This window comes from Conger conger, chromosome 7, assembly GCF_963514075.1.
Source record: "Conger conger chromosome 7, fConCon1.1, whole genome shotgun sequence".
NCBI lineage: Eukaryota > Metazoa > Chordata > Actinopteri > Anguilliformes > Congridae > Conger > Conger conger.
The window spans coordinates 14461681-14474776 of record NC_083766.1 but is presented as its reverse complement, the minus strand read 5'-3'; the positions used below and the strand labels follow the sequence as shown (position 1 = coordinate 14474776).

Sequence of the window (13096 nt, the reverse complement as noted above, 5' to 3'; positions counted from 1 at the left end):
CATTTCTGTGCAGTTCATGGTTGCTCAAATTAAACTGGTTTGCCTAACATTATTACCATGCATCACAGAGAAGAAACCCTAAAGTTGTCAACAGAAAGAAGAGCAAGGTGGATTTGCAATAGGCAAGATCTTACTCCAGAAAAAAATGTATCCCAAGGACCAGTTTTCCCAAGTGTAAAATTCAAACTAGTGAGGTACTTTACAAAGTCAGCCAACAAAAGTTGAGGCACCATGATACCTAACTGTGGTTATATCCTAACTGATTTGGGTGTAAAGTCATTAGTATACGAGTAAGCCAATTAAATTATCTGTTACTGTAACTCGTTACTCGTACTTGGAAGTGGGCGTGACATAACATGGAAGTGGTGTCGTTTAAACAGTCCCCCTTACTTCATTGCAATTTGCAGTACATTGAAACCAAGACTGTTATGCAGGTAAATCTCTATTACATCTTTATCTGGTTAATCTTAACATTAATTAAAAACCGAAACCGTCTATATAAAACGGTGTGTGTATGTGCGTGAACAATTTTACAATGCACACTTTTGTCTGAGCCTTCCCATTCCCATCAGAACCACTATCCTTGTTGCTGTCACACTCGCCTCTTTAAACACACACCCACGTTTTCCTAAAGCACTATACTCTTAAGCAACACATGACAGTTCGTTACATAAAATAATGCAGATAAAAATCACTCAAATAGCATACCGTAAATTACAAAAACTTGTGTACCAGCAACCACATACAGAGGTAATGGAGGCAATACACCCAATTCAATACACTGGTACGTTTCAAAATAAGTAAATAACGGAACAAATCTACCCCATACCTTGCTATCGGATGATGTCTATCCATCACCCACACTACAGTCAGCCTAATGTACTTACAAGTACAATAGATTTATTTAACAATCCCGACCAGGGAATGCAATAAGTCTGACCCATATAGAAAGCTTACTCCATACAAAGTGCCGCCATTAATGTTTTGAAATGTTTGGGTTAGGTTAATAGGTTATTTCAAATGACACGAAGAACCGGAAACGTAAGCATTAATTAGTTAAAGGCAGACAAAGAACGGCTAGACATTAAGGATTTTCAGACATCCTCACACATTAAAGTGTGTTCAGAGCACTTCGGATCACAGGTAATCTCACCAGAAAAATCGGTAGAAGATAACAAGCAAGCTCACTAGCTAGCTACAGTAAAATCAATTAAATCCACTGCATCAACTTGAAAAATTTCCAACAAATCACGTGTCACAGCGCAATCCCAGTACCTAGCTACCTGGTTTGTGAACACATTTAAAAGTGAATAACTAAATAACAAGAATCACCACCAGAAAAAAGCTGTGTACTACTAAAAAAAATATACTACCTTACCGCTAGCTAAAATAATGTCCACAAAATCGTGACCACATCCTCTGTCCTTACAAATAACGTAGGCATTTTTAATCCTGGATCATTTATGTCTAAAGATAGCTTTGTTCCGTAGCTTGTTTGAAGCACATGGCTGTGTGTTTACAATGGGTCATGTCTTCCCCATAGGCTACGTGCAAGAGACAAGTGAGGAAAATAACAGCAGGCAATAGTTTTACTGATCTAAGGGGGAGAAACCAGGGAGGAACTAGCCTATCACGAAACAGTGTTAACTTTATGTTACGCATTTATCACTGATGTGCAGCTACTGTAGCCAATGTAAAAAATAAATATATAAAGCAGGCCAATTCTCAGACGGATAATGAATCCAATTACAACATTCGTATTCTGAAAAAAGTCGTTACGAGTACTCATCTGAAACGGATACTCGGATCACCCCTACTATTTAGGACTAGTTGTTAATTATGTTGTAGCTTATCTCCGCGCTGTCACCGCTTTTATTTTTGTAAATCAGAGTATTCGTGGGAATTTAAGTTAGAACTAAGCTACAGTTGAACTGAAGTAGCCTACAGCAAGTGCAACCCAGTCCTACAGGGGGCACGCAGAGAGTTGTTGCAGCAGTGAAGTTCCCCCCTTAGATCTTTGTTTTCTGCTGTTACAGGTCAACCATCCAACCTTTATATTAAAACTGATATTAATTGGGCACCATCATAATAATTCCATCTCAACTAGGCCTAGAGTTGACCGCTAAAATGAACGCCCTCCAGAATCTTTCTTGTGAAGGAAATTGTTACAACCACAATCCATACTGGATGTTCAGAGAGAAAAAAATAATCCCTGAATTCAGGTCATTTTGAATTTGGTCTCGCAATTTACTTGCAGATGATTACAGAATATTATGGAGTGTGTATTTTCATGTACAGGGCAGAAATGTTTTGGAAGTAGGTTCCCAAACATTTTTCAGGCCTCTGAAGTTAGACTGTTGCTTAGCTCACCTACAGCTTTCAAACTGGCATCCATTTTAAATGCAGTTAGCAAACAATGGATTAATGCAGCTGGACCGATTTCCCAGACAGGGCAGGCCACCTGAGTTCTGTCTGTATTCCTAACCTGATATCAGCTAAGGAAGTCTGCTGCCTGCCTGCCGATAGTCCGTTTTCTATGTTGTGCACTTGCGTTTTTAAGAGTAATGAGATGGCTGATCAAATGAAATAGTGGCTGTTGGTTCTGCCCATAAAGGGCACCATCTTCCACAGAGAATACATGTTATCAGTCATGGTAAAGTCAAGATGTGCAGTGACCCAGGCTACAACCTGAGTACTTTTTTAATTTTTTCCCAAATTATAGATGTGGCAATGAATCTAAGTGCTTTCTGGGTGAAACAACTGTTGGGGAAGTTTGTTTTGTCACCTATTAAATTCCTGAATCCAGCAGTTTTGACTGTCAACACCCTCACTCAAATGTCCAGCACTCTGAATATTGAATACAAGTGTGTCAACAGTTAAAACACCTCACTTAACCAACATGTAAAATATGTTTATTTGATTTAATTTGGTTATTATGATCAAAGATGTGAATTATCAATTACATCACCAAATTCAGTGATAGGCAGAGCAACCTGTTGGATCAACCATTATCAAAATGCTCAACTTGCAACCAGGTGAAAATTAAGAGATTTATTTAGTTACACAAGATATGCATGTCTAATCTACAGATGTGGTTCATCTACCTTAAAGCAATGAAGGTTACAGACACAGACAACAGCTTGTTTCCTCCTAAAATGCACAAGAAACCTGAAGACAGCCAGACATTCCAAAAGACCAGTGATGAAAAGTAGACCAGATCAAGGTGCAGGAAGATGCTAACTTCCAATTCAAACCAAAAAGTAAAAAGGCCAGGTCTGTTGTAAAGTTTGGGATTGTATAGCTGGATGTCAGCATGAGGCCTGCTAGGCCACCCCCATTGAGACACACACACACACGCACACACTCGCTGACACACTCACAGAGACACATATGCACACACACACAGCCGACAACCCAAAATCTGTCCCTCCGTTTATTATCTCTAGACCAGGCCTGGACTTTTGAAGTTCTCTATGGCCCAATAAGTGAATTGCAAATTAGTTCCCTGGCACCACAAACACTATCATTTAAAAAATCCAGCAATTTTTAAAAGGTAGCAACACTATTGAGAATCCTTCTGTTCAGTATCCTAAGAGCTGTTGAATCCAGCCTGGATCACACAGAGGCCTTGATAATATATAAGTGCACTTTTAAATTCAAAGGAGGCCCAGACTGAGCTTACTGTTTTCACATGCAGGTATTGTATCAGGTGGTTGAGTGTTACTTATTTCAATTAAATCATAACTGAATATGTGCAAGTAGAATTTTCATAACCTAAGATGACAGCACAATAGCATTTACAGTGAGCTACATAATGTTTGAAACAAATACATATTTTCTTCTTGATCTTGCTTTCTACTTGCTTTTTACACAGTTTTAAATTGCCAAACAAGCAATTCAGAAGTGCAGATTTGCGGCTTTTATTAAAAGGTATTTTTATACATATGCTATACACCATGTAGAATGTGGTTGTAAAAGCACATACATGCTAAGGTGCTGCACCAGGTCCAATGCACCCTCCCTCATCTGTGAACTGTGAAACACGGTGGTCAAGTCAAACTGAATCCGACTGAACATGCATTTCATTTGCTGAAGAGAACATGTAAGTCCATAAAACAAGCAGAAGCTGCAGTACAGGCTTGGCAGAGCAACACCAGAATAAAATGTGTTAAATAAAAAGTGCTACTTTGTGAATCATCCCAAACAATATTTTTGTCCCAAAACATTATGTAGCTCACTGCACACATGCTCTGAAGCACATCTCCTGTAATCATATCCATAAGTAATACAAATTGCTTAAAATTGCTTTTAAAAGTTATTTGAAAGTATTTATTCCAATTAATGTGTCACACCCACATCTTCTTAGGTTTGAATGCTAATCTTTTGTGCTATGTGATTATTCTTGGAATGTGGAAAATGACATGCACAAGCATGCATACACACACACATACACAAACTTTGTTGTACACAGAGGAACACTCACAGTCTTTCCAGATTTGTGTATCTGATGAACAGGTCGGAGGGAAGAGAAATGATCCGATTACCATTCAGCTCACTAAAGGGATACAAAATAACATTAATTTATCATTAGAAAAATAGACTGTTGGGTGGCGCATTCTGTTGCGGTCATGCTCTAATAGATGGAAGAGCCTCTCAGTCTGGTAAAGAATCTGAGGTGCGTTTCCCAAAGCCTTCTTAACGCTACGTCATTCATCAGTTGTACCTTAAGCTGTACCTGTTCTTAGCTAAGTATACCTTCTGTACATCGTACTTTCGTAAGGTTGGTCTGGACCACTCTTAGCTATACCTTAGCGATGGTGTCAGCTCACTCCGCTAGTGGCCACCACTGTTATGACCGCAAGCCTATGAAATCAGCTCTTAGTTACATCTCAATCTGTTAAGCAATATGTACACTAATAATTCTACAGTTGCAGTTGGCTAATAATATTACTAAAATACCACATTAATGGCACTGTTTTCATGCAAATAATACAATTGTAAATTATGAAGGATACATGTTGCACTTTATTGAACATGTTGCCTAATTGCCTTTTAAATGATATTCATTAACTGACGATTTCCCACTCTCTGTGTGTGCTGGAGCGATGTTTAACCATAGTTCTTGGTTTTGTTGGACACCGTAGTCCTAAAACTGGAAAATAATGTGGGACCGCTTATTTTTTCCCGCCATATCTTATGTAAAAAAAATTCAGTGTTTTATCCATAAATAACACTACTTTCTCTCATAACGCAGTTAAACAGTCGCTGCATGGAGTGCATAATCGATCTTAGAGTGAGTCGATGGGCCTAGTAACGTCTCACGTAGAAGCTATCCCTTACGCAACCGCCTAAGTGATAGTTCGGGGAACACACGTAGAAAAGTAAACAACTTTAGTAAGGTATACCTTAGAGAGTCTTCGTAAAGCACTAAGAGACACCGTTATCTGGAAACGCACCCCTGGACTGTGCCAGTGCTCACTGCGGCTGGCAGCCGCATGGGGCGAAGCACAGTTGGCTCTAATGTTAGCCCAGGGATGGGCTTTGTCAGCCGTAAGCATCTCAACAAAAATCTGCACCTATGGCCTACATACAGGTACACTCAGTGATCACGTTATTAGGTAGACCTGTACACCTAATTGTTCACGCAAATATTTAATCAGCCAATCATGTGGCAGCAAGTAAATGCATAAAAGCATGCAGACGTGGTCAAGAGGTTCAGCTGTTTATCAGACCAAATGTCAGAATGGGGAAGAAATGTGTGTGTGTCTATCATCCCAAGGCCCCTTTTTATGCCATGGACCCTCTATTGAGAACCACTACTTTTGACTAGCTAGTGAACTTAGCAAAATCAAAACTTCAGTTTGCGACTGAACTTGGTGACTATATGTAAAATGTTTTTACTGCGTTATCAGTGAGCTCTGCTAAAGTTTCCATTGTTTTACTTGGAGCTGACATTTTTATTGTATTGAGTCTGTGATCCTGTGATCCTGCTTGCAGAGGAGCCGTAGACAGAAACACTGAAATGCACATGAAGTGTGAGAATGAGGTGGGTGGAGAAGCAGGGGTGGGCTATCTCTTTCTCCATGGACAGGGCCAAGGATGGCTATGATTTTCATGATTTTGCCTGGTACTGTAGCTTTAAATGATAGAACATCCTCAAAATGGTTCTGTTTATTTTTATATGGTTTCGCAACAGAACTGTTGAGGGGATCATTAGGCTAGTTGAAATCTGCACACCCGCACTTCAGTACTGACTTCTTAAACACAACGTTTTCATGGTAGCATGGAGCTTGAGATAAAGAAAAATTCTTCATCCAAATAGGATAGGATATATAAATTAGGTGCTCAACTATTGGTGCTCAAGGTGATTAAGGCCGTCTCCTGAAATATCTAATCAAATTAAAAATGAACTTTAAATTAACTCTGAAAAATGTTATGTCACCCTACAGGCAATACAAAGAACAACTACTATAAAACATATAGTTTGCCAACTGGAAAATATGACAAAGAATTTACAGTACATGCAAATAGAGATTTCAACAGGCTAACTTTTTTGCACTCTTTCACTAATGAGATATTGTAATAATGCTCCCCTCTATGAAGAGATGTTGTGAGTTCCATTTCCAATGCTAGAAAGTATTTTAGCAGAGATGACAAACAAAGGATTTGATAGACTCTAGACTCGCTGGTGTGTAATGAGAAACTGTCATCCTGTCTGTCTGAAACTCTCCCTGGGCTATACTTGGGCCAATTGCACGTTCCCAGGCAGGGCTGCCAGCCACAATCTTAACAGAATGTGCCACCCAGACTCAGCACCTTCACTTTGCCAAACTTGAATGTTCCAGTTCCACTGATGAAGCTTTTTACATGTGAGCTTTGGACGTCAGCAGTTAAACCACGGTGCACAGTAAAGACAAATGCTTCAGCTGAAAAAAAATTGATAAGCTTGGTAATGTTTAGTCAGTGCAGTAGGGCAGTCACTTTTTTGTTTGGTAATAAAATAGTTTGAATCTCAGGAAAAGGTGAACATTTTCATTTGTAAAGGTTCGAACTTCCAAGGTGAAAACAATAAGCTCATCTGTGTTGTGCTCATGGTAGCATTATCAAAGACACCATTAAAAAGCAAGTCAAGCCATTAGGTAGCTTCAATGCTACCGTCACTATGTTTTAGTTATAGGCTAGCGCGCAGAGGACCCATGAATGATTGGCTGAACAGCTGCTGGGTTAGTGAAAGAAAGGGTCTCTAGGGAGTCCAATGGCTGGACAGCTTTCAGTAACATTAGGTAGTTGCCATTATTAGCTAAGAATTTGATTATGTTTGGCAATGTTATTATACAAAGTAACAACTTATGGCTGGAGTATAAGATCCATTACATTACATTAATGGCATTTGGCAGACACTCTTATCCAGAGTGACCTGCAGTTCATTAGACTAAGTAGGAGACAATCCTCCCCTGGAGCAATGCTGGGTTAAGGGCCTTGCCCTAGGGCTGTGCGGATCTTATTGTGGCTACACCGGGGATCGAACCACCAACCTTGCGTAGCCCGGTCATGTACCTTAACCACTACGCTACAGGCTGCCCAAGATCCCGATCCACTTCTCTGCTCATATGAGCTGAGTATCATTCGCTAGGTAGTTAATAGCTGTAACTAGCTACCATCCTGCATAATTCATGTATTTTTCTGGATACCACAAATTTGACTACTACAGGGTGAATGTGCATGCTTTTGTTGGCTATAGGCTATAGTTAGCTATAGTCATTTGTATTGGCCATGGTATCATATGAGCTATTCATGCAGCTTCACAATGCTGTGATTGAGCATCCCATCAACTGATATTGATTAATTTATACTTATGTGTTGTGGCATATCCAATTTCTCTTCATTCATTATGAAACTACAGTAAGTGATGAAAACTAAGGAAGAGGGCATCTCATACTTACAGAGCGGTGACATTATTAGACACAGCAGGCACAGCCAAGAGGTCTTTGTTGTTACAGTTCACTCTCCTGCCCGTGCAGTGGCACCGTACTGGAAATATGTCCAACACTGCAACACATTGATAGCACTAGAAGCAGTCAGTAGTCAGTATCATGCTTTAGCAATCAGTCAACAAAATCTACATAAGAAATTAAAAAATGTACACATCTATTGATCTATTCTTCAGATATTATTTAGTTTTATTCATGACCTGTCAGTTGTACAGTGGCTGGTATTGGGGCATCTAAGAGGTTGTGCCTGAAAACAACACTTTACTTCATTTCAAAGCAGCTTGTACAGTGAGGTTATGATCAAGGGCCCTGTTCCACAAAGCAGTTAGCCAGAAACTGCGCAAAGTATAACCTGGAACTGCGTTTTGGTGGGGTCTGGGTTTTACTCAGTGCAGTTATCTGGCTAACTCAGTAACCCTGCTATGTGGAAGAGGCCCCAGAATATGGATGCACTGTATGTATATATTTCCCAATTTGTCTTTTAAAAACAATGTGTTTAATATGATTTTTAGCTAGAACTATTTCCTAGGATGCATGCAACCTCAGATTTCACACAGACAACAATATGATGCATGCTGCCTCATGTGTTAGGCAGATGATAATAATAATCATAAATTATAATAATCATCATCATAAAAATAAGAATAACTAATAATAATTTTAAAAATATCTATTATTAAATGGCACGATTTAAGATTAGAAGCTGCACGGAAAATAAAATATCTTCCAGCTAATTGTTGTACTCACAGCATTCCTTTGACTCTTGAATGTTTGTCTTCAGAAAAGCATCAAATAGGTGAGGCCATCCACTATTATCAACTGTCAGAAGGAATAGAAGAAATTCAGATTCAAATTCAAATTCAGTCAGTCTGTGGGGCTGTTAGTGTTTGTGTGTGTGTGTGTGTGTGTGTGTGTGTGTGTGTGTGTGCATTTGAATACAATCAAGAGTTAACAATTCCAATTTTGATCACAATCCTGGATTCATTCAACATTTGCCCTTAAAGACTTGTGTACTTGTGTACTTTCCCCTGCGTTCATTTAGTCACAAAAGAAAATATATTTTAATACCCCTTTCACACAGAAAAGCAACGACCTGGGAATGTTTGCTGTTGGTGTAAAAGAGTCATCCGTATCTGTCGTGGGACCGCGACCCTGCTCTCGATCTGGGAATTACCCAGGATGGACACAGCTCAGCTTTGGCATGAAAGTGGGAATTAAAGCAAGGACCCTCATTGGTTACGACCAGAGACGAGTTAGTACTGTATCTCAGCAGCGGTGCTTGTTAAAATTGTGTTTAAAATAGTTTTAAATCAGTTGATTCATTCTTTATTTCTTTATTTCAAGAAAATCATTTTGCAACATATGCTTTCACTACCTTTCTTGTAGTAGGCAGCTCATATTTTTTAATACAGGCTTAATTTTCAAGAACAGTCCATTAACTTCCACAAAACTGGAATCTAAAAAATACAGTAAACTAGATATATTCATAACTTCAAACGTTTCACGTTTTATTGTAGGTTACAATGGTTAAAGTTATGGGGGTTTGGAAATGTAAGGGCAACCTCGAGTTGTATATCAAGGTGCACCCAGCATTTTTGAAAAAATATATTTATCTCTCCAGCCAATTGCTACATCACGCATTCAACAAGGTCTGTTGTCGTTAAAATAAAGAACACAACACAACTTTTTAACAAGCATATATTTTTTCCATTGGGCTTTGTAGAAAAAAAGTTATTGCATTGGCTGGTGACAGTTTCTCTGTAATGCTTTTGTGGGCTCTAAGTCCCTGTTCCATTTAGGTTGGATGATGGTACTCAGAGTTTATTGGCAAAGGCTAAACAGTAGTAGCTATCTTTAAACCATGTCTGTTTGAGATACTGCAGATAAATTACTCATCGACCATCACCCTTTACATCCACTCAAGTCTGTTTGACAAAGCATCTTCGAAAACATCAATGCAATCTTTCTGGTCCATATACTGTACCCTACACACTTCCCCTTTTGCCTTTTAAAATTCACTTAAACTGTAGCATCTCATATAATTAAAAAAATTATAATAAATTGCCTCTTTGGAAAATGTGTTGCCCGTATTCCTCAATATTGAAATATTATGAAACTCAGTTGAACATTATACATTTAATATCCAAAAGAATGAATGATTAATAAGCAACTCTTCTGTACATATTAAGGTGATCAGCTTTCCAGGGCGAGCACTCACCACAGTTCTCCTCATCTGCTCCATTGGGACAATCCTGCACACCATTGCAGTGGCGTGGCTGGGGCAAACACACTGAGAGGTTTCCACAGGGAAACTGACCCAGGGGACAAATACCCAGTGGATACAGCCTTTCAGTAGATGTCTCTGTAAAGAGATGCAGTCTAAGTGTTGTGATTTGGGCTGCAGAGAGCAAAATCCTACAAAGTATATTCGAACATTTGATTTTAAATCAGTAATCATTAATGCTGCCTTTAGCATGGCCAGGGACCACATGCAACTGTAAATCATGCAGGGTGACCACAATGTTCATCCCACAAACTCCTAATCTGTTTTAACATTTTAAAATACTATGTATTAAATAATTTAATACCAAGCAATATTTGGAGGTATAAATAGTGGTCAAAATGATGAGCTCTGTGGCCACTTGATGTCACCTTGCTGTGAAGATTATGTAGGGCCCCAACTGCACAGGACCATGGGAACTTCAATGTAACCCCTTCTTAGCAGTGGAAGTAGAAGCTACTTATATCATAAGCATCCGTTCATTAAAATGAATCCCCCTTGTTAGTCAGGTCATAGCTGAAAATGCATGAAGAATTGGTGGTATTAATGCAGCCATGGAGAGTCTCATAAGTGGTAATGGTAGTTGATTGTTAATGGGTGATGGCCGGGATGTCATGAAGTCGTATTTGTTTGCCTCTACAGTGTCCTCAAAATTATTCATACCCTTGATAAAGAAGACCAAAGATGGCTGAATAAAACAAACAGTAATTGTAGCAATTATAAACAGTGTGATCATTTATACAAATGCTATTGCTACAAATTTGTCGTAATATTGTGACTAATGACGGAGGGCACCATTTATACATATACTGTTGCCAGCCAGGCAAGATTATGATTGGTATACAAAAAATAAATGCAAATGTTTGTGTGATTATGAGACAATGGTATGTGTGGTCATTCATCTCATTCCATAATTCACAATTGCTCCAATTACAGGCTAAAATTCTCCATGTGCTAGTACTGACATTACTATATTATTTTACAAATATGCCATGTAAACCTGGTTCATCTTCAGTGTTGTGGAATACATGGAATAGCATGACATGATGTATGCATCCACAAACATACTGAATTGTAACTGCAAATCTGCAATCAAACTTGTATATAAAAAATATATAAATGACTATCTACATAGAAAGCAGACGTTAGGGAATAGGATATATTTATCATTTAGAGAACAAATATTTATCAAACTATGGAATAAAATAATTTTACAATTCCCTCAAGATAACTATCCTATCATTCATCATATGTAATATATCACAGGTCTTTACAGTTGGTTATTTTTTGTAATTAGAAACAAGAAATCAATCAATCAAATACAGGCACAACAGACGTGCAACGTTATAGCCCCTGAGGTGTTGATTTGCTGGATTTCAAAATGATATACAAAGGCACAATGTGTAACGGGCACATTTATGATATTTTAAGATATTTGTATGCATGTCCTAGATATGATGCACAGTAAAATATTATATGAAAAGTGAATTATGTCAACTCTCAAGCAAGATATTGAAGTCACAGGATTATGCTTTTAAAATAGTTAAATAGTTCAAATAGACGCCCCCACACATTTTGACTATTTTCAATGGAAAATCCTCTCGTCCTATCCATTTTCTTCATTGTCTGTTTCTAACCAATTGTCCCAATCTCCAGTATATTTTCCATGGCACCTCACAGTCACACAATTTCTCCTTTAGGCAATGTAGTAGTATCTAATTTCGGGAGAAGCATTAAAATGGTTTCTGTACAGTGAATGGCTACAACACTCTTTCATAATGGCTGTTCTCTGCGCTGCGGATGTTCTGGATGAAGTGAGATACGACGGAACACACAAGCACTCCCACTGTAAATATTTGGCCAGGACACCATATTTACTTTTTTCCCACAGGCCTGTATCATAAAAAAAGTAAATCCCACACTGTGGTCGTTGATGTGTTGACTTTGATGTTTGAAGTAACCAGGGCAACATTGGCTCAGGAGGTAATAGCAGACGTCCGGCAGTCGGAGGGTTGCTGGTTCGATCCCTCCCTGAACAAGACACCGAACCCCCATTTGCTCCTGATGAGCTGGTTTGTGCCTTGCATGGCTGCTGATCGCATGTGTCAGTGTATGTGTGAATGTGTGAATGGGTGAATGAAAATTATCAACTGTACAGTGCTTTGGATAAAGGCACAAGATAAATGCAGACCAATGTTCTTTCTTACTGAAAGCAATGTTATCAAAGTCTCTGTATTGTCAAGCAAGTCCCCGCTGATATGAAGCAATGTTTTTCCAAATATTGTACCAGAGAAATTGGAGAAGGGGGATTTCTTTTTAAGATATGTGAAGGCATTTCCATAACCACTTTGTTTCTCTGATAAGGACCTCTCTGCTGACGATCCAAAATGGCTTCTCACTGGTGATGCCACCGGCTTTCTTCCAGGATGTCACAGGTCATGATGCTGTCAGGTCACATGACTGATGGAAGCAATCCTCAACAACTTTGACATTTCTGCCACCACTCGCGTGACCTCACAGCCGCAAGACCTCTCTCTGCAGTCACATGGGCTGGCAGGACTTACCCTGCACCAGGAGGATGGAAATAGGCATGGCAGCAGACACACACATCTTACTTTCACAAACCATTTTTATGACATTACCTCAATAAGTACTGTTATACAGGGTATTATTAGATTAATGAGAGAATTGACTGTATTTACCCTGATGTTCCCATTTTGGCAACACCATTATGAATGCTACAGAATGTAAACCATGCACTTTCTTTATGTTAGCTAAAATGTAACTATATTAACAGCATGCTATTATTTCTGAATGTTAATCC

At 38.8% G+C, this 13096-nt stretch overlaps 1 protein-coding gene across 1 annotated transcript in view; it reads right to left on the bottom strand.

The window, feature by feature from the left end:
• rxfp2l (relaxin family peptide receptor 2, like) overlaps positions 1-12882 on the bottom strand; it is a 29101-nt gene extending 16219 nt beyond the window's left edge. Inside the window, exons 1-5 of the mRNA XM_061248019.1 lie at positions 12837-12882; positions 10210-10353; positions 8739-8810; positions 7944-8049; positions 4484-4555 (exon numbers count right to left, since the gene is read on the bottom strand). Coding sequence (XP_061104003.1) covers positions 4484-4555; positions 7944-8049; positions 8739-8810; positions 10210-10353; positions 12837-12882 — 440 coding nt within the window. The remainder of the gene's footprint in view (positions 1-4483; positions 4556-7943; positions 8050-8738; positions 8811-10209; positions 10354-12836) is intronic.
• Positions 12883-13096: the final 214 nt, after the last annotated feature.